Here is a 19,251-nt window from a genome sequence, read left to right as displayed (position 1 = left end):
AGGCTGGAAAATAAATCAGCAGGTCATCTTCTCCCTGCCCAGGACTGGGACAGGATCAAATATACCTTGGCTATCCTACAGAAAGTTGTAACTTGTTGTTGAAATCTTTTCCTCCAGGTAAGCTGTGCCAGTGCACAATTAGCCTCACAGCAGTGTTTCCCTACAACCTGCCACACATCTTCCTTGCTGTAATTTAAGTCCTTCTGAGCAGAGAAGACAGACTGATCCTAATCCTCTTCCTGACAACGTCTCAGACAGGAGAAAAAAAAACTTTCAGCATACAGACTCTGAATGCTCTCTCCTTGCTATAGTAAACAACCCCAACTTCCTTTTCCTTGCAGCCATGATTCCTAGGTCTCTCATTCCTCATGACAGAGGCTGGTAAAGTTGTTTGTGTCTCCAGCTGTAGGCTGGGACATTTGCTAGCTTAGGTCCCCTTTTACTGTCAGACATGAACAATTAATACTATGAACTGTTGAATCTGGTTGATGACAAAAGACAAACATGACTGGTTTGAGATGACTTAAACTTCACCAAAACATTGTGGAGCACACAGCTCCTCCCTTGGCTGGATACAGTCAGTCCCTGCCCTATCCCATCTCCTTCCCTTATCCCACCCACTTGGAGCTGTGGCTGTCTGGAGCCATCCCCAGGCAGCTGTGCTCTCCCAGTCTCCCTCCTCAACACTAATTCAACCCCAGCACAGCTTTCCTCCAAGCTACATCTTCTACTTCAACACTCAGGGAAGCAAAATAGTTGCGGGGCAGAAAACTTACAGTGCAAAAGGCAGACTGAACAGTAATTCTCTCTTCTCATTCCCTGCAAACACCCTTGGGTCAGACTTCTCTGAGGTGCAGGGTGCTCTCTCCTCTCTGAGCAGCCCTTCCTCTCCATTCCTTTCAGCTTCTTCCCACTCTTCTATTACACACTTCTTTCTCTTCACTCCACTGAGTGGAGCCAAAGTACCTGCTGTGGAGTTGGGTTTAGTTGTGTTTCTTTTCCAGCTTCTCAGGAGTTTTTCTGACAGCAGCCAGCTGGTGCTAAGCTTTATCTCCCTATGCTCTTGCTCTGTGGTTAGTCAAAACGTTAAACTGCATGAAACTCCAGGGAACAGAGAGAGTCAAACCAGGTGGTTTGCCCTTATTTGGGGATTTTCCTTGAAGACAGAAATAACATTTCCCTAGCTCCTGCCCACAGAAAAGTTCTAGTCCCTGCTGTGCTGCCTGCACACTCACCGTAAGAGGGTGCCAAGAGCCCTGAAGAACCCTGCTGTCCAGCTGCCAAAACCATGCACTTTCTGCTCGAGTGCAATTCAGGTCCAGGCAGACACTGCTCTGTGTGTGACATTTGGCAATGTCAAGACAAATGGAGCCAAAGGAAAATAAACAGACCAACTGCAAACCTATTAGTCATGTAAGGAGTGTGGCTCCAACTGCAAACTTCTTTTGTTTCCCTATGAATTAATTAAAAAGCTAAGATTTGAAGTCACTGCAGAGATTCCAGAGAGGCAAAATGCCTGGCAGCATTCCAGAGACATGAGAGCAACCACGTACACGAGTCACCCCACACTGCAGATATTCTCTACCTATGCTGCACCACGGTGAAAATGACATGACCACTTAGATGGGTGACAAAAAAGGGCTCTGCAGGGCTGATGATCAAACCACCATCTGCTGGGCTGCTGTAGACACAGCGCTGGGCCCCAGGTTTGTCACCCCACTGTGGGCTGACCCTCCCCTTTCCAGGGAAGGAATTACACATTAGCAGCTGAGATTGAGAAACTTTCAGTTCAAAGGTTGGCTCTTCCAAGCACACCCACACCTGTGTGTTACCTTGGACTACCCTAGTGTTTGCTGTCCTGGGCAAAAGGAGAGGGATTCCAACTGGTTCACCTCCAGTAGACCCAGGAGTACTCCAGGAATTTGTGGCCCCAGCACCCTGAGAGATAGCCCCTGTCCCTGGATCCTCTTAGAAACTGGTGCCTGAACTCAAAAATTGCTGAATTACAAAACACAGACAACATTGTGGAGGGCACTGACAGTTGCTAGCATGAGGAGCAGGGTTGTATTTGGTTAAACTTTGCAGGGTCAGAGACAGACATGTACAGGGTCCAAGGTGCACAGAGCCAAGCTGCTGTCTGGTAGCAAGCCAGTAACCCCCAGTATGCAGAGGTGATGGTGAGGTGGCTGTACATGACAGGGAGGAGCACGGATAGAAGGGAGAAGGGCAGATATACACCAGTGTGTTCTCACAGTATCACAGTATCACTTAGGTTGGAAAGGACCTCGAGGATCATCGAGTCCAACCTATCAACACAGACCCCATGACTAGACCATGGCACCAAGTGCCACGTCCAATCTCCCCTTGAACGCCTCCAGGGTCGATGACTCAACCACCTCCCTGGGCAACCCGTTCCAATGACGAATGACTCGCTCGGTGAAGAACTTCCTCCTCACCTCGAGTCTAAACCTCCCCTGGTGCAGCTTGAGACTGTGTCCCCTTGTGCTGGCGCTGGTTGCCTGGGAGAAGAGGCCAACCCCTTCCCGGCTACAACCACCTTTCAGGTAGTTGTAGAGGGCAATGAGGTTTTCTCACAGACTCAATAGGGTGTGCTGGAGAAGCTTCATCAGAGGGCCCAGCAGTAAGAAGTGGCTAAGAATAGCAGCAGGAAAGAGAGCTGGAAGGCCTGTGGAGAGGTCACCTAGACCCTACCCTAGGTACAGTCAACCATCCCCAAAACATTCTGGCTAGGGATTTTCCCAGGCAGAGATTCAGGGACCTCCCCAGGCAACATTTTCCTTTCATTAGCCTTAAGCTTTCCAAATGCTTTTTAATGTCTAACTTAGACCTCCACTGCTGCAATTTTAACTCTTGCCCTGTCCCCAGCATGCCAGAAAACAATTTGTTGCCTTCCTTCCTGCAACACCACTGCAGCCTCTTGCAGCCTGCCAGCATGCTTCTCAATCTCTAGGTCAAGTTCATTCCCTCATCAAGAGTCCTATCTGCTCAACTCTAGGTCCTTCCTGCTGAAGTCTCCCTTTCTGAGGGGTCACATTCCAGATCAGGACTTAGCTCCTGGTCAGAATTTTCTCTCCTGGGTTTCACTAACAACAAACTTGCTGTAAAATCTAAGAGCAGTGTCTATTTTTTCTGGACAATGGAATGACATTGCCAGTAGTCTTTGTGGTCTACTCACCAGATATGCTGCTTAGTACGGTACTGTGCAGCCTGTCCTAGGATTAAATATCTGCATATTACATTCACAGTTCATTACTTCTGCCTGTGCAGTCTTTGCACTTCTTCTTACTGATATCCCATGGGATTTCTGTTTTATTTTTAAGATAAGTTCCAGTTCATCCCTTGAAGCTTAATCAATACATTGACTACCTCAGAAAGAACCATGTCAGGATGGCAGGGACACAACAGAGGGCATTTCCTGAAGGAAGGAATTGCCCCTATAATCAACAAATTAATATCCTTTGGCCTACTTAAGGAGTGTGAATCTACATACAACACTCCCATTTTGCCTGTGAAGAAACCAGGGGGAGGTTATGGGTTAGTCCAAGACCTAAGAGCCACCAACAAAATTATAGATCCTGGTGCAGCTCAGCCTTGGTAAAAGACATAGAAGGTAGCACCTATTCACAGCCCAGCTCACCCATCCCAAACTTTGCCCTGGCAAACTTTCTTGCATGGGAACAGGCTGAGAGTGGTGGGGCTGTTCTGCCTGCAGAAAGCTCCAGAGAGACCTCATAGCAACACTCCGGTACCTGAATGGGGCCTACAAGAAAGCTGGGGGGGACTTTTTGCAAGGACTTGTAGTGATGAGGGGCAATGGCTTTAAGCTTGAGGAAGGCAGATTTACACTGGGCATTAGGAAAAAATTCTTTACAGTGAGGGTGGTGAGACACTGGCACAGGTTGCCCAGGGAGGTTATGGATGTCCTCTCCCTGGAGGTGTTCAAGGCCAGGATGGATGAAGCCTTGAGCAACCTGGTCTAGTAGAAGGTGTCCCTGCCTGTGACAGGTGGGTTGGAACTAGATGACCTTTAAAGTCCCTTCCAACCATTCTATGATTGAGAAGTCATCAGACTCCATCCTGCTAACCCCAGAAGCACAGGCAGAGCTGAGGTTTCTGCTTATGCAGTGTCATTGTTCCAGGAGCTTACAGTTAAAGCCCTGCTAGTATGAATTTCAGCTCTGTCTGCTGGATTTGCAGAGATTAACTGCAAAGCACCTTAGCTCTGCCCTTCAGCTGGAGTTTCATTATTGTAGGGTTTAAAATTCCAAACTGGACAACCTGACCACTGCCTTAATAACCTTCAATTGCAAACTGATATAAGCTAATTAACTTTACAGGCAGAAAGAAGCTAAGCCAGTGTGAGAGCAGTTTGCAAGCTGCAAGAGCTGTTACAGGCGTGGTTGCCTTCTAAACCCCACCATAATCTGAAGCCAGTATGTCTCTCTGCATAGGAATGCTCATGGCACAACTGGTATCCATTTCCTTACTTCAGATACCACATCTCAATTTCCCCTTCTGCTTCTGAGGAAAACAGCAACATAAGAAAGACCATAAATGGAGGTTTTTCACAATGGCCTGCAGGATCCAGCATCACTGCATCCAATTCTGATACACAGGGATTGCTTTTTAGAAGAAATTTCTTTATGATCACTTTAATTTGATGGAGTTTATACCAGAAGCTTTTACTTAAAGGTGAGATCTGACCCTGATGACTGAGGGAGTAATAGGTTGCCCAGGGAGGTAGTTGAGGCCCCATCCCTGGAGATATTCAAAGTGAGGCTTGACAGGGTTCTGGGCAACCTGATCCTAGTTGAGGATGCCCCTGCTGACTGCAGAGAGGGTTGGACTAGATGACCTTAGGAGGTCCCTTCCAATCCAGACCATTCTCTGATTCTATGATAATGATGCTGATTGCTGAATGGATGTTGGTCTGTAAACCAACAAGGCTCATGATGACTGCACAGTATTGCGTGGAGCCAGGAACAAGCAGAACGAGACAAGAACACCAAAAATGAGACAAGAACAAGTGATGCTGAGATAGGGGTGAGCAGGAACAAATACTTCCCACCAGTAGGCCTAAACAGACAGGTCCCACTGTGACCCTTCCACAGCTGGGATGCTAAGGCTAGGAACATGGACATGCTCCAGATGGGCCCAAAATGTGGCTCTCCAAGCCTGCATTGCACTGTTCTGCTTATTTTGGGCTCAGTGGCACTGTCAGAATGGGAACTGCCCTGGAGGCTATGGCAGAACAGACAAAGCAAAAGGGAGCAGAACTACAAAAGGAGAGGAGTAACAAATCAAGAGCTGCTGTGCAGCAACAGAGTTTAAACACTTGGCTTCCCTGTGGTAACTGAGTTCGGGGGGAAAGCTTAATAGCAGCCAAGCCAGGAAACCAAACTTTCCAAGGAAGGGAACAGTATTTCTGATGAAAGCACTGTTTGTCCTGCAGCAGGAAAACAAAACCAGGCTGGTATTTAACATGCAAAGCACTGCCTGGCATTCACAACACCTTCAAGCCATTTATTTTAATGTAGCTACTTTGCAGCACTTAGAAATGTTTATTTAAGAAGGAACTGGGGGCACAGTAAATTTGTTGAATGGCAGGTGACAGTGAATGAACCTGGTGCTGGTGGTATGGTCAGATCTAGATTTACAGCTTCAATTCAGTCATTTTTGCTTGGTTTTGACAGAACTCTTTTTGCCACAATTCTGCTCTGACAGGTGATGCTCCAACAGCAGCTTTTATTCATATAATTTAAGAGTCAGACTGATTGTGTGGGAATAACATCAAGGAAGCCTGGCACAACAGACCAAAACAGCAGGGCAGGCTGCACTGGATGCCAGCTGAGCATGGCAAAACCAACAGCATCTATGTTAGTTGACTTAGATAAATGCTAACTTACAAATAGCATAAACATTTCTCAATCACACGACTACAAATCACAGAATCGCTGAATGCCAGGTTGGAAGAGAACCCAAGGATCATCTGGTCCAACTAAATTGTGTTGTTCTTAGTCAAACACATGTACTGAGTTACACATTAACCATTCCAGATGGAAACAAAACTAAACCACACTCTTTTTTGCCTTTTAAATTTTAAAACTGACACTCACAAACTGTGGTCCTTGTTTTTTTTCCTGTGGGTCAAGAGGACCATTCAAGCACATCTTAAAATAATGTGATTTTAAAGTATTAATCCAATCATCTCTTCATCCCCAGGACCAGAAATACAGCATGAAATTGTCAAGTCTCGCCAAGACCTGGCTGCTGGAATCACAGAATCATGCAGGTTGGAGAAGACCCTTGGGATCATCAAGTCCAACCAGCAGACTCCCAAGAGCCCCAGCACCAGAACAAAACCAGTGCCCAGGATCAAATTCCCATTTTCTGCAGCACACTTTCTTAACAGCAGTAATCTAGGCTTCTCCTTGAAGACTAGGCAACTTCCAGTTACTTCACATTTATTATGAAGAAACAGGATCTTCATAGGCTCTTACTCAACCACCCTGTGGCTGGGATCTAATACTTTGCAGCTACAGAGGAAAAACACCAAGCAAACAGCCCCTAACCACTCCAAAACAGGAAAGCAAGTACATGGGAACTGATTAAAACCCAGCATTCTTAATGTGCTCGGAGAAGTTCTGGAGGTTCCAACCCTGAAAGTGTCCAAAGCCAGGTTGGATGGGGCCTTGAGCAACTGGTCTAGTAGGAAGTATCCATGGCCATGGCAGGGGGATTGGAACTAGATGATCTTTAAGGCCCTTTCCGACCCAAACCATTCTTTGATTCTATGATTTTGCGTTTTCTAATGGAACTTTCTATACTTGGTCACCTCATTTCTTGGGACCTGATGGCTTTGCTGTTGTTGAGTTTGGCGATGCAATACTTGCACTGTCTCACACAGCCAGTGCCACTCAAACGCAGCCAGCAGTTGTGTATCAAGTTTTCAATGTCTTTAGAGTCACTGTATCTCTTTCTGGTTACTTATTTAGGCTTTGTTGCTGTTTATTGAATGATTTGGGGGATATTTTGTTTTCCAGTGTTCCCTTCTGAGGTCTTTTTCTTTCTCTTTTTAAGTGGGATACTCAGAGCAACAGTTTTGTGGTGCCTTTGATCTGTTAGTCCTCTTTGAAGCTCTGGGGGCAAAAAATGGGGCAGTTTTATGGCACTCTCCAGCACTCTGGCAAGTCTATAGCACTACCTCTGTTCTGCTACAGCAAAGGGATAAAGAACCTGGGTCAGTAGATGACTGGTAATGCAGTCATATTGCCAAATTTTTGCTTTAGATAGTCTAACATTTTCTCTCAGGACATGGCCATTATCTTGGTTTATAAATCATGACTTAGAATGAAAAGCTTTAAAAGTAATTTTTTTCTCTTCATAGTGTCTTGGCTCCGAACCCTTATATCCTTCCACTTATGTTGTTCCTTTACCTTGTTTCCTTTTTTGCAGCACTTTGAATTCACATGGACCACACACTACAAGGCAAATGCCCATTAGCAAAGGAACCCCTTGGGACCTGCTTCTGCAGTGCTGCAGAAAGCTCAGTGCTGTAAAGCTGCACACACACAAGTGTCTGCAAGATCAGGGTGGAGGATTCAAGCAATGGCTGGCTCTCAACCCCTTCCCAAGAAGACACCTACTCAGCCCCCAGCACTGTTATACTTTCAGGTCTTTACTTCCAGGATTGAGCTGAGACCAGGGACAGAGAACTCCTCAGCACCTGGAAGGCTGCCACATCCCACCAGGCTCTAGATGCACATCCAAAAACCTGCACAAACTCAGGCTTTGTTCCTAGGGAACAAGTCTCCCAGTCTGCTTCTTGACAAGGGTCCAAGGTGCTGCCAGGGTGTGCAGTAAGGTGTGAACACTGCATGTTTCACCTTCAACCTCTCCTCAGAACAAATAAACAAACCAATGTCTGTTGCTTTTTCCGTCAAGGAAGGCCACACAATCCATCACTTCCACACACCACAGCTGGAGCGGCAGAGGGATGCTGAGACACTGACTGAAAGTTGAACAGCTACCACAAGTCACAGAAGATACATTTATACATGGCTTAAAAAGAAAGTTATTTGTTTATTTATTCCATTAGAAGGCAGCTATCTCAATGTATTATTTTTTCCAGGCATTTAAAGGCTTTGAGGAACACAACTGCCACGGGGAAGCTGGAATGGGTAACTCTAAGGTTTTACCCTAATGTCCAGCCCTAACCACCAAGCATCCATCACTCTGTTTTTCTTGGTCTGAGGAAGAAAGTTTGCTGCTGCTGAGGGGGAATCAGATGTCCCAGGAGAAGGGGATGTTTTCATTTGGAAAAGACCACAAGGGAAAATCCTCCCTTTGCACATCCAGCTTCAGCTCAGCTATCCCTGCCAACATCACTCTCTCTGTTCAGCTTCTCTTGGGCCAACTAAGGGACAGCACCAAGACAAATCCATAGAGATAAAGATTCCAGCAGCAAGATATTATCCAGAGCATCCCACCCAATGCACCTCACTACCAGCACGTTGTGCCCCTGGTTTGTGTTGTTAGCTGGAAAACACAACCATCACTCAAAGCAAGAAAAAGCAGTAACAGGAAAGCCGCACTTATTCTGCAGGACAACAGCACAGGCTGGGATGTACTTGGCTGGAGAACAACCCTCTGGAAAGGGCCCAGGGGGTCCTGGTGGACACGAGCTCAATATGATGATCAACAAGGGCACCACCAGCAGAGACAAAGAAGCCATCTAATCACTTTTTTTAGTGCTGAGCATGCCACACCTGGAATTCTGTGTTCAGTTTTGTTCCTCACTATGAAAGTAAAAACCATGGGGACATGCTGGAGAGGGTACAGAGAAGGGCCAGGAAGATGATCCAAGGACTGGGAAACTGCCAGATGAGGAAAGGATGAGAGAACTGGGTTTGTTCGACCCAGCAAAAAGATAGGTCAGGTTAAGACCTTATCACTGCACCCCAGTACTTAAAGAGTGGCCAATGAGAAGATGACAGACTCCCTTTTTACAAGGAGACACACGGGAAAGATGAAGGGTAGTGGGTTCAAATTACTCCTGTGGAGATCCCCCACTGGACACAGGAGGGAAATTTTTCACAAGAACCATCAGCCTTTGGAATAATCTCCTCACGGAAGCAGTGGACACTTGTAAGATTCAGCTCGACAGAGTGCGGGCTATATTCATCTATATTCAGCTTAGTCAAGAAAGGTTGGACCCTGATCCTCGAGGTCCCTTCCAGCCTGGGCTTTCCTGACTCCTCACCTTCACCCTAGCAAACCCCACCGCTCCTTCTGGTACCCAAGGGAGGTGAGACACTAGGTGAGTTTCAGCTCGTGGACCCTCAGCTGTCCCCACGCCGGGCCTCGCCACCTCGTGTGTCATTCACGGCTTCACTTCTACGCACAGAGGGCGATTACTCACCGCCGCTGTCCCCCAAGCACCCCCTGCCCGGGACCTGCCTCCGCCCCCGGGGCACTGCCGTTTTCCCCCCGACGGCTGCGGGGAGCCGTGAGGGAGCGCGGCGCGGCGCCTTACCCCGTTGGCGGCGGCGATGCGGACGATGAGCTGGATGGCGTCCCTCATGTAGAAGCGGCCGTCCCCCCCCACCACCAGTGTGGCCTCTTGCCGCTCGGCCGGCGGCACGGTGGCCAGGATGCTCTGGATGAAGTTCTCGGTGTAGTGGACATTGCTCTGGAAGACCGTCACCCGCTTGCGGAGGCCGCTGGTACCGGGTTTCTGGTCGCCGTACGGCTTGGTCTTCACCGTCACGATCTGCACCATGGCCGGTCCCTGATGCGAGTTCCGGGCGGCCACGGCGAGAGGGGGAGCCGGCCTCGGGCCCCGCCGCCGCTCCCGCCCTGCCGCCCGCCCCTTAAAGGCGCCGGCAGCCCCGGAGGCAGGGGGAGCCCCCTGCCCTGCCTTCCCGGCAGGAAAAACTATCCGGGCTGGAAAAGTAGGATAACCGCAACCTGAGGATGTAGAGCAAGGCCAAGTGTAAGGTGCTGCACCTGGGAAAGCGTAATTGGCAGAAGGGGGATATGGACCTTTGGGAGGGGAGGCAGAGGCGGCCACAGCAATGATGGGAGGGCTGGAAGTTCGGTGCCGCTGTGAGGCCAGACTGAGATAATTGGGGCTGTTCAGCCTGCAGAAGAGAAGGCTCCAGGGACACTCTCTAGTGGCCTTTCAGAAAGCTGGGGAGAGACTTTTGAGCAGGGCCTCTTGTCACAGGACAAGGGATGATGGTTCAAAACTGAAAGAGGGAGATTAAGACCAGAGAGAAGGAAGAAATGTTTGATACTGAGGGTGGTAAAATGCTGGCTCAGGTTACCCATGCTTTTGACAGGAAAGGTTAGATCAGATGATCCCAGAGGTCCCTTACAGCCTGGTATTCTATGATCTACAATTCACAGCCTCACACCGGCAGCAAGATGATGCCAGTGTGAGGCTGCCATCTCAGAGGATGCCTATGCTGCCAAGCACTGTGTGGGAAGTGGAGGACTGAGGAGCTCTGTCCTCAGAGACAGGGTCTGACCACTCAACACAAGCAAGAAAGCCACCCAATGCTTCCAGAAGGGTGGTCAGGGAAGGGCAGTCTTAGCAACACCACGAAGAAGCTGCAGTTTGTTACTATAGCTTTAGTTCTCAAAAGAAAGATAACATCCCCGAAAGACACTTTTCCTCCCCAGTGTCTCCCATGGAAGAAATGAGACTGACATCTGTATTCATTCCTAGAAAGTAGAAGGTTTTTCCATTTTGATGGTACATGGACTTAGAACAAACTGGCATTGACTCTGCAGATAAAATAGATCTCTTACCTCCTTCAGGGCAGGAAAGGTAGAAGCTATCATGAAGAGCTAGCTTATGTTTCCACCTAAAGAGGTAGATAATGAAACTCTTCCTAGCAGTAAGAGGATCACCAAAAAAGGTTCCAGTCTGTATTGCTGTGGCATGTTTACTAGAGCCTACCTACAGCAAACCCAAGACTGTTCACATGGAATGATTTTTCTGCTAAGAACTTCAGCTTTAATTGTTCCTTTCCTAAAATGCAGGAAAAGTTCCATAGGGATTCCTGCCACATCTAGCAAGGCTGATTTTATGAACAAAATAAATGTAAATAATGAAGTGTTGTGCTGTACAGGCAGAGTGCCTCATGATGCCCAGCACCTCCTCAGAGATGTAGCTAGAACTGCTGATGTACCCACACACACCTTGCCTGAGGCAGCATTTACAGAGCTCAACCACCTGCTAGCAATTACCAACTATTTCTGGGGCGTCTTAATACAACTTCTACTCTTTCTGGACAATTCTGAAAATGAAAACGATGTCTGCTGTAGTGGCTAAGAGAAGAAAAGAAAGAAAGAAAAACTGAAAGATCACCAGCAAACCTGCCTGAGCAGCAATTGCTGAGGCGTGTAAATCACTGGCAGCCTCAAGCAGGGCTCTCATTTTGCAGCTGACATTTACTTGCCCAGGGTATGATTACATCAGGGTAACAGCAGAGTGCAGGAGTGGCTGGCAGATAAATATAGCCTTTCAGGACTGCTTGCTGCCCTTCTACATGAGGTCACATATATTTCATGTCTATTTTAAACTCAGACACTTTTAAAGCATCCAGCGGTCAGGGTCATGATTTTTTTTTCCCACATTAACAGACATTTAGAAGGGCCAGAAAAACATAATAGGGTGAATATGGCTGAATAGTACCTTGAAGCTGGTTTTCACTCCTATTGCAGCCTAAACTTGATGAGCTTCAGTCTCCTTATTTCAGCTATCCTGAAAACAATTAATGATAACTGTCAAGAGCCAAAGACAAACCTTCATTTTCCTCAAATCATCTTATTTGTTTATCACATAGAATCACAGAATTTCTCTGTTTGGAAAAGACCTTTAAGATCATTGAGTCCAACTATTCTCTAACTCTACCAAGTCTGATGCTAAACCATGTCCCTCAGCACCATGTCTTTGCCTCTTCTAAACCAGGGATGTGGATTCAACCCACTCCCTGGGGAGCCTGTTCCAGTGTCGGAGAATCCTTTCACTTCAGTGAAGAAGGTTCTTCTAATGTCCAACCTAAACCTCCCCTGATGCAACCTGAGGCCATTTCCCCTTGTCCCAAATATGAAAAGGCAGACTTTATTTTATATAAAAGAGTATGAATTCAGGCAATAATTACTGAGAATATGTGTAACATATTGTCATCAAATGACAAAATAAAAGGGAAAGAACCAAATCCTTGATCAGGTGGCAAAATAAATTCATGAACCCCACCCCTCATGACAGAATCACAGGAGTGTTTAGTCAGGAATCCATCAAACCCATTTACTGAAGTAAATTTTTCCTCAGTGAAGCAGTTCTAGGGTGTGATGAAACTACATCATGTTATAGAAAACAAGAACATATCTGGGGAACCAGCCTTTATAAACCACAATTATATTACAACTGCCAGCTCTGATACTGAACAGCACTAATTTTCATCGTGCCTCAACATTTCTGTGTCTGTGCATTTCATTAGGCTCTATGAGATAAATACTCTGCTAAAAAAATTTACACACTTAAGAGTTATCCCACCCCTAAGCTATCCCTATAAATGTTTCTTAAAAGCCATTAGCAGAAGTGTGATAGCAGCAGTAAGTATTTCTGTGATTCACTGGCTTTCATGAACCAATCTCTGTGAAGTACAAAGGTATGCCTGCTTTTGGAGAAGGATAAGACAGGAAATTGTCATGAAAAAATGCCTGGTTTAGTTTGAATGCTACCAAGAAAAAGTCTTCTTGCAGGAATGTTTAGCGTACAAGGGAATGCACACAATTACAAAGCCACTCTTCCTGCTCATTCAGCGGCATCACATGCTGAGAAACCTGTGCACAAGAGAGAAAAGAGAGAAGAAATTGTTGTTTATTACTGAGAACCTCAAGTGCTATGGAGGCTAAACAGTTTCAGGACTTACACTGCTAACATTAAATGAACACCTAGCATCTCTAATAACAGTTGGTGTTCAAAACTTACTACTGAATTGCATGACAGCAAAATACCATTAAGGGGCACTGAGCCTGCAGGTTAGATTGAATGGAGCCAAAATTAACATTAATGAAACACCTTCCAGGATCAGGCAGTAAATATCTAAAGTGTCAGTAGCAAAATTAGAATAGGCCCTAACCCTGCCCATGTCACGGGACTGTCCCTGTTTACCATGAGTTTGAATGCAGCCACACTGGAAAACTGTAAAATATAAATCAGTTTGGATGCCTCTCCTTTTAAAGAGAAACTCACACTTTTAAACTAGCAAAACCTGAATTTTTCTTCCCAAATGAGTGAAGAAAAATATCATCTGCATTTATAGTGCTTTTCTGAATCTTGTTCTATCCCTTAGAAGCATCATTTAGACTTTTCACTAAAGCCAGCCCAGCAGATCAAATTGTCTGGTGGCTAAACATGATCCACAAGTTAAGTCTAACAAAAATTAGCCATCTGCAAATCCCACTGTGCATAAAGAGTGCAACTTTAATTGCTTCTGACTAGCACATGCTTGGTCTGCTTCTCATAGAGATCAACCTATCTGATTAAAATCTGCTAATTTAAAAAAGAAAATACAGCTTTGGAAAATGAGTATTTAAAATATTCACACAATCAGAGAATGCCAGGTTGGAAGGGACCCAACGGATCATCTGCTCCAACCATTCTAGGTAATAGTATGGTTTAAATAAGACGGCCCAGCACTCTGTCAAGCTGAGTCTTAACTATTAGTAAATGATACAATAATGGGCAACTGGAACAGGCACATGGATGAAAAACTGAGCAGCTATAAAGTTTTATGGCCATCTGCACTGGGAAGCATGGATGCATCAAGTGCATGTCCAGCTTTGAAACATCAAGAACTTGATCTGATCCATATAGGTGATGAAGATGCCACAACCCTACATGCTCATTATCATGCTAAAAGATCTGCAAGAGGACACTGTAAAGATGTGACATGATTATTTTTGTTCCTTTTTGCTTAGATTTTAAGTTGGCTAAACAATGAAGATCTTACCATCATGGATTTTGGTGCCACTTCCACAGCAAAAACAGTAAGCCCCCTACTACTCAGGCAGTTCTTACTCTGCTCATTGTTGACATGAATAATCACTTTGTTTTCAGACTGTGAGTGAAAAAACATGAAGGAACTCATTAGTCTTTCTGGTTAAGTGGCTGCCCTTTATGTGACAACATTGCACTTACTTCCTCTGGCTTTGCTATTATATGAGATAGAAACACTTTAAGGATGCTAATGCCTATTCTCCTGATAGACTATCAGTTCCAAATGTACATCAGCAGAGCCCAGATCCACTGGCAAAAGTCACTTAAGAGTCATTGAAATGACTTAAGCACTAAACTTGGGAATACCATTTAGTGAGTAAACTATTTAGATTCTAACAGCTTACAGAGTTTCAAGAGGTGACTGGTCAAATTCACACTAGATTTTACGTACAAAGAGATTTCTCTCTCAAATAGTCCTTGAACTGCAAATCACTAAAGGTGGGGACAGCAATCTGGAGAAGCGCCACTGGATGTTTGTGAAATTCTTGTTTGTATGAGCCCAAACAGGCCATTTCTGAAGACTTCATTAATTCATATTAAAAAAACCCATCTGATGAACTTAATAGAAATATAATCACTTAAAGAAAATATGCTCTTGCTTATGCTATGCAAGGAGGATCCAATATATAAAACTGAAAGCTCCGGTAACAGAAAAGTCTGCAACTATCAGTTTATCCCAGGGATAAGAAATCCCCAGAGGAGGGGAATCTTCTCAATGCTCATCAATATCTAAAGGGTGGAGATCAAGAGGATGGGGCTGGACTCTTTTCAGTGGTCCCCAGGGACAGGACAAGAGGCAATTTCTATCACTGCATAAATATAAACACAATCTAGTGTTAAGCTGCTTGTGGCTTTGATCTACTGCTCTGGCATAACTTTGGTGAAGTACTCATTTCTACAAGGCAGTGAGATAAAGGCACACAGAAGAATTAGCTGTACAGGAAGACAGTTACGGCAAGAGAGCTAAGGTCACTGATACTCACCTAGCAGAGAAGGTACGTTACAGTAACTTTGTGCTTTGGGTAACGTCCCACTATTTATTTTGGCAGAGAAATAGGCAGAGAATAGGCATAGTACTGCTTAGACCCTGAGAACTACGTGGCTCTGTATACCAGGTTTTTAATCTCCCCAGTTCACACCCTCAGTAGGGAGGGTTAGAAGAAAGACACCTTTCTCTACCCACTGATTAAATACATAGGCAAGACTCCCTCAGGAGCCAGCATATTTCCTTAATCACAGAAATAACAAAGAAACAATTACTTCAATTTAAATAATCAGTACAGTAACTGAAGATCTAATCAGACTGCACAGCTTAGAAGATGACAAATGCATTAGCCTGCTTTTTTATTATTTAACCCCAGACATTTATAATACCAAAAAAAAAAAAAAAAAGGCCTCTAATGAGGTTTATGAGGAAGTGCAACTATTTGCTTCAACACAGAACAGAGGTATTGCTGAAACTTAAATGATGTAAAAGGCAGTGATCAGTGATCAGTAATTTTAATCAGACAGCATCCAGTTGCCTCTGTACAGACCTCATCTCCTTCTCTCACATATCCCCAAACATAAAAATAACTCCAGCATGCCCACCCTAAAGGGCGAAGTGCAGAGCTAAACCTTTAGTTCCAAGGAGTCTCAGCATTCAGTCCTAATATAAGTCCACCAACACACCCCCTTTTGCATATTTGCCCATGTAAAAATATACTTCTTGCTGGGATCTTTCAAGATTTAATGCATCTTAAGTTTAGTACCTTACTGCACTGCATTTATTTACTCTCAGTTCCTGATATAAATGGAAAATGAATAGCACATTGTTTAGGTTCTATGCAAAATGATCTTTGCTCCTCACCAACCACTTTTGCTTGGATTTACAATTGTGAACTTGCACTGGTAATCAGTAACCTCACCAGTTAACAATTCATCCATACATGCTTCTAAACCACAATTAATACAAATCAATGTTCTTTTACTTTCTTACACACACTGAAAACATCAAAAAGTGGAAATGCTGTAGTCTTTGCTGTCTCTGTAATTTCTTCTTTTTAATATTTATTTGCTGGTATTAAAAACATATTCTGTCTCAAATAATGAGGAAATTCTTGAAAATTTGGAATGTGAATACAAATAGTCAGATTCTATATGATCCTTAGAACTGCTTGTCTCATTTAATAAACTGTCCCTTCCAAGAACACTAGTCCAGACTGTTGAAGTTTGGGTGATTTCAGGCACTCATGGGGATTTCAAGTGTTGGGGGTTTTAAGTCTGGGTGATTTCGGGCACTTTGGGTTTTTTAATGTTGCAGTTTTTAGGTCTGAGTGCACCAGGTACTTTGGGTTTTTAAATAACCTAGATAGAGAAACTTGATATCAGAAATAAAAAAAAAATAGGGACAAAGGGAGAAGAACCACCACAATACTAGATCTTGGCATGAAGTATCTTCATGAAGTCTGATGCCATACCTTGTTTTCAATGACAGAAGTGATTCTCCTGCCTGCTTTGTAGGTGTAGATGATGATGTTTTCACAGCCATCCATTACTTTGGCCTCTCCTTTATTAACAACAGACTTGCAAACAGCCTTGTTGAGTTGCCAGCTCCCTGCCTCTAGATACATGGCTTTAATTCTGGGTTTGCATTTTTCTGCATAGACGTCGATGACAAAGGGGCATGCCTGCAATGGACAAAATCAGTTTCATCAACACTTTATCTGTAGCTTTTCCCCACAGATTTTCACCCACATCTTCAGACATGCTCTGAAGCAGAACTACCCAAATACAAGGAGGTCACTAAATACTGAACATTCAAAACCTGAGAGCTGTGGCATTCTTTCAAAACAAATGAAGACTCAGGACAAATGAATGTTTTGCATACCAGTAACAGTAGACTCCATATGCAGTTTGGTGCATTCAGCTCCAACATAACAATCCCTTCCTTGGACAGCAAAATGTACAGAAATTAAGGTGAAGAATGAATGTATTTCAGTCTCTGAAATAAACCTGTCTCCTTTACCTGTCACACTCTTGCTATTTGCACCCCTTCATACAGGTTTAGAATCATAGAATGGGTTGGGGGGGACCTTAAAGGTCATCTAGTTTCAACCCCCTCACCATGGGTAAGGACACTTCCTACTAGACCAGTTGGTCCAGGCCCCATTCACCCTGGTTTTGACCACTTCCAGGCTTGGAGCCTCCACAAGTATCTGCAATACTGCATTAAGCACTCTGCTCTTAGATTCTTGGCCGAGTACATGTAACAACCAGGAGTTTGCATTTTCCTAGACTGAGTAATAGCACTTTGGTTTCTTTCAGATGGCTACTGGCATCCACTGGGATATCTCAAGTTTGGTCTTTAATTTGTTAGAGGCTCAATGATCCTGAAATACCAATGTCTTAAATCACCTGGTATCAAGGAATTAAAGGGTTAAGTTACAGAGACAAGCACAAGTGTTCTGAGAGCTATGTTGTCCTCTGGCATGCAAAGACTACAGCCATAAACCACAGGTAATATAAAGCACAAAATGCCTTTTTGAAATGTCTACCTCAATGAAAACCTCCCCAAAATCTTCTTCCTTAGAGGCCAGCTCCCTCTGACGTCTGAAATGCAGAAAGACAGTTTTGGAGTTGCACTGCTAACCCTACTGACAGGAAAAGGAGAGAGTGCTCATGACAAGAAACCATTCACTATGATTTCAGGATTTTCACTGAGAGACAACTGATGTCTCTCAACCCTAAGGAGTATTTTTAGTTGTGTAGATATTTGTTTCCCACACATATATTTTTATATGGTGACTACACACTGAGCTGTGTAATATAATAGAGAAAAATAATATAAGCAGATCATATTTTTTTTAAAATCACCTTTTCTAGGGGATGAAACTGAAATTATTAATTTATCAGAATATGTCATGTTTTCATCAACTTTTCATAATTGTTTTTACTCTTCATTAAAGAGAGCCTCTTTCTTTAGTGAGAACTATTAACACCAGCACTGATACTGTTTCTGTGAAAATAGAATAAGTTTAAAAATCTATAAGCACATAGAAATCAGAGAAGTAATTCTTAGCCCTGTAAAGGAAACTGTGTCACCCAAAGCTCCTTTGTTAAAATTTTAGGTGAATACTTTCAGACACTGTTGTGAAAGGCAACAGTAATAGAAACAGCCATGTATGAAAACTATGAGTTCTAAATCATATGTAAAACACCCCTTGTCTTATCCTTATCCACTTCTCTGGTAGCTTGGGCCAAAAAAATTACTTTTTTTAAGCAGAGCGAGTATGTTTGCTGACAGTCACAGCTTACCATCACTGTCTCCTTATCACTTCCCATCAGCAAGGTGCATGAGTTCTTTCAAGGGGCATAACCCAAGATTCCTTCTTCTGCCACCCCACAAAATACTGGCATTTTCCAAAACAAAAGGCAAATTTCCTCTGTCAGTAATGTCAATGTTATCCTAAGAAAGACCACAACAACTGAAAGTCATGGCATAAACCCTGTGCTAGCAGTGTTTGGACTGGATCACTGACCTACTAAATTCAATTTGTGACAGACAGAAACAGTGCTGCAGTTAAACATATGTGGTAAGTTGTATGGGAAGCTGTTATTTTTGCTCTGTGGTTATCATACCTCTGTCATTTCTAATGCTTTATTGTAGCCCAGAGACAATAAAGTGACCCAAAGGTCACTAGGATCCCCTTCACGGTCATTGGCTTCCATGAGATTCAAATCCATAAATCCTTGTCTTGTTAGTTCATTCTTCTTCATATCAAAATTCTCTGTTTCAAAAGAAATACAAAGCAGGACTTAAACATCTGTTCTCTCTGCAAATACCCTTTTTCCTTCCAAAGCCAAACTCCCACTTAGGTTAACAAGGTTTAAAAGATGGAGCCATTTTTGCAGCCTCAGGCTTTCCAGTGTTATTTGGGAAAGAATGTCCTTGACCAGCTATGTGCTCTTTGCAGAGCTTCCCTGTGGATTTTAGATAATGACTAGAAACAGCTGCCCCTTCTGTAACCCAGATAAGGGTGAGAAAGAATTAATACTGATTTATGTTTTTCTTTCCTAGTTGTATTGAGGTTGAGATTTGCAAAATGGGGTATATCAGGAATGGGAAATGAAAGCCTGCTGGAGCCAACACCCTTAGTGCTTGAGGTCCTTGC

The 19,251-nt window shown here is 44.2% G+C and overlaps 2 protein-coding genes across 7 annotated transcripts in view; both read right to left on the bottom strand.

Moving 5' to 3' along the window:
• PGM1 (phosphoglucomutase 1) overlaps positions 1-9,843 on the bottom strand; it is a 30,095-nt gene extending 20,252 nt beyond the window's left edge. The window contains exon 1 of the mRNA XM_068140806.1: positions 9,557-9,843. Within this exon, the coding sequence (XP_067996907.1) occupies positions 9,557-9,802 (246 nt within the window). The 5' untranslated portion in view covers positions 9,803-9,843. The remainder of the gene's footprint in view (positions 1-9,556) is intronic.
• Positions 9,844-10,560: 717 nt separating this feature from the next.
• Positions 10,561-19,251, bottom strand: part of EFCAB7 (EF-hand calcium binding domain 7) — a 31,199-nt gene continuing 22,508 nt past the window's right edge. For 5 of the 6 annotated variants that reach the window (XM_068140798.1, XM_068140799.1, XM_068140801.1 and 2 more), the window contains 4 exons: positions 18,719-18,867; positions 16,558-16,767; positions 14,052-14,159; positions 10,561-12,879 (listed from right to left, as the gene is read on the bottom strand). In XM_068140798.1, the coding sequence (XP_067996899.1) occupies positions 12,805-12,879; positions 14,052-14,159; positions 16,558-16,767; positions 18,719-18,867 (542 nt within the window). In that variant the 3' untranslated portion in view covers positions 10,561-12,804. Of the gene's footprint in view, positions 12,880-14,051; positions 14,160-16,557; positions 16,768-17,634; positions 17,690-18,718; positions 18,868-19,251 lie in introns of those variants that run through there. The other variant, XM_068140803.1, reaches the window with a different exon arrangement.

This window comes from Melanerpes formicivorus, unplaced genomic scaffold, assembly GCF_026170545.1.
Source record: "Melanerpes formicivorus ecotype bairdi unplaced genomic scaffold, bMelFor1.0.p_v2 SCAF_7, whole genome shotgun sequence".
In the NCBI taxonomy this organism is placed as follows: domain Eukaryota; kingdom Metazoa; phylum Chordata; class Aves; order Piciformes; family Picidae; genus Melanerpes; species Melanerpes formicivorus.
This window is presented reverse-complemented; position numbering and strand designations above follow the sequence as displayed.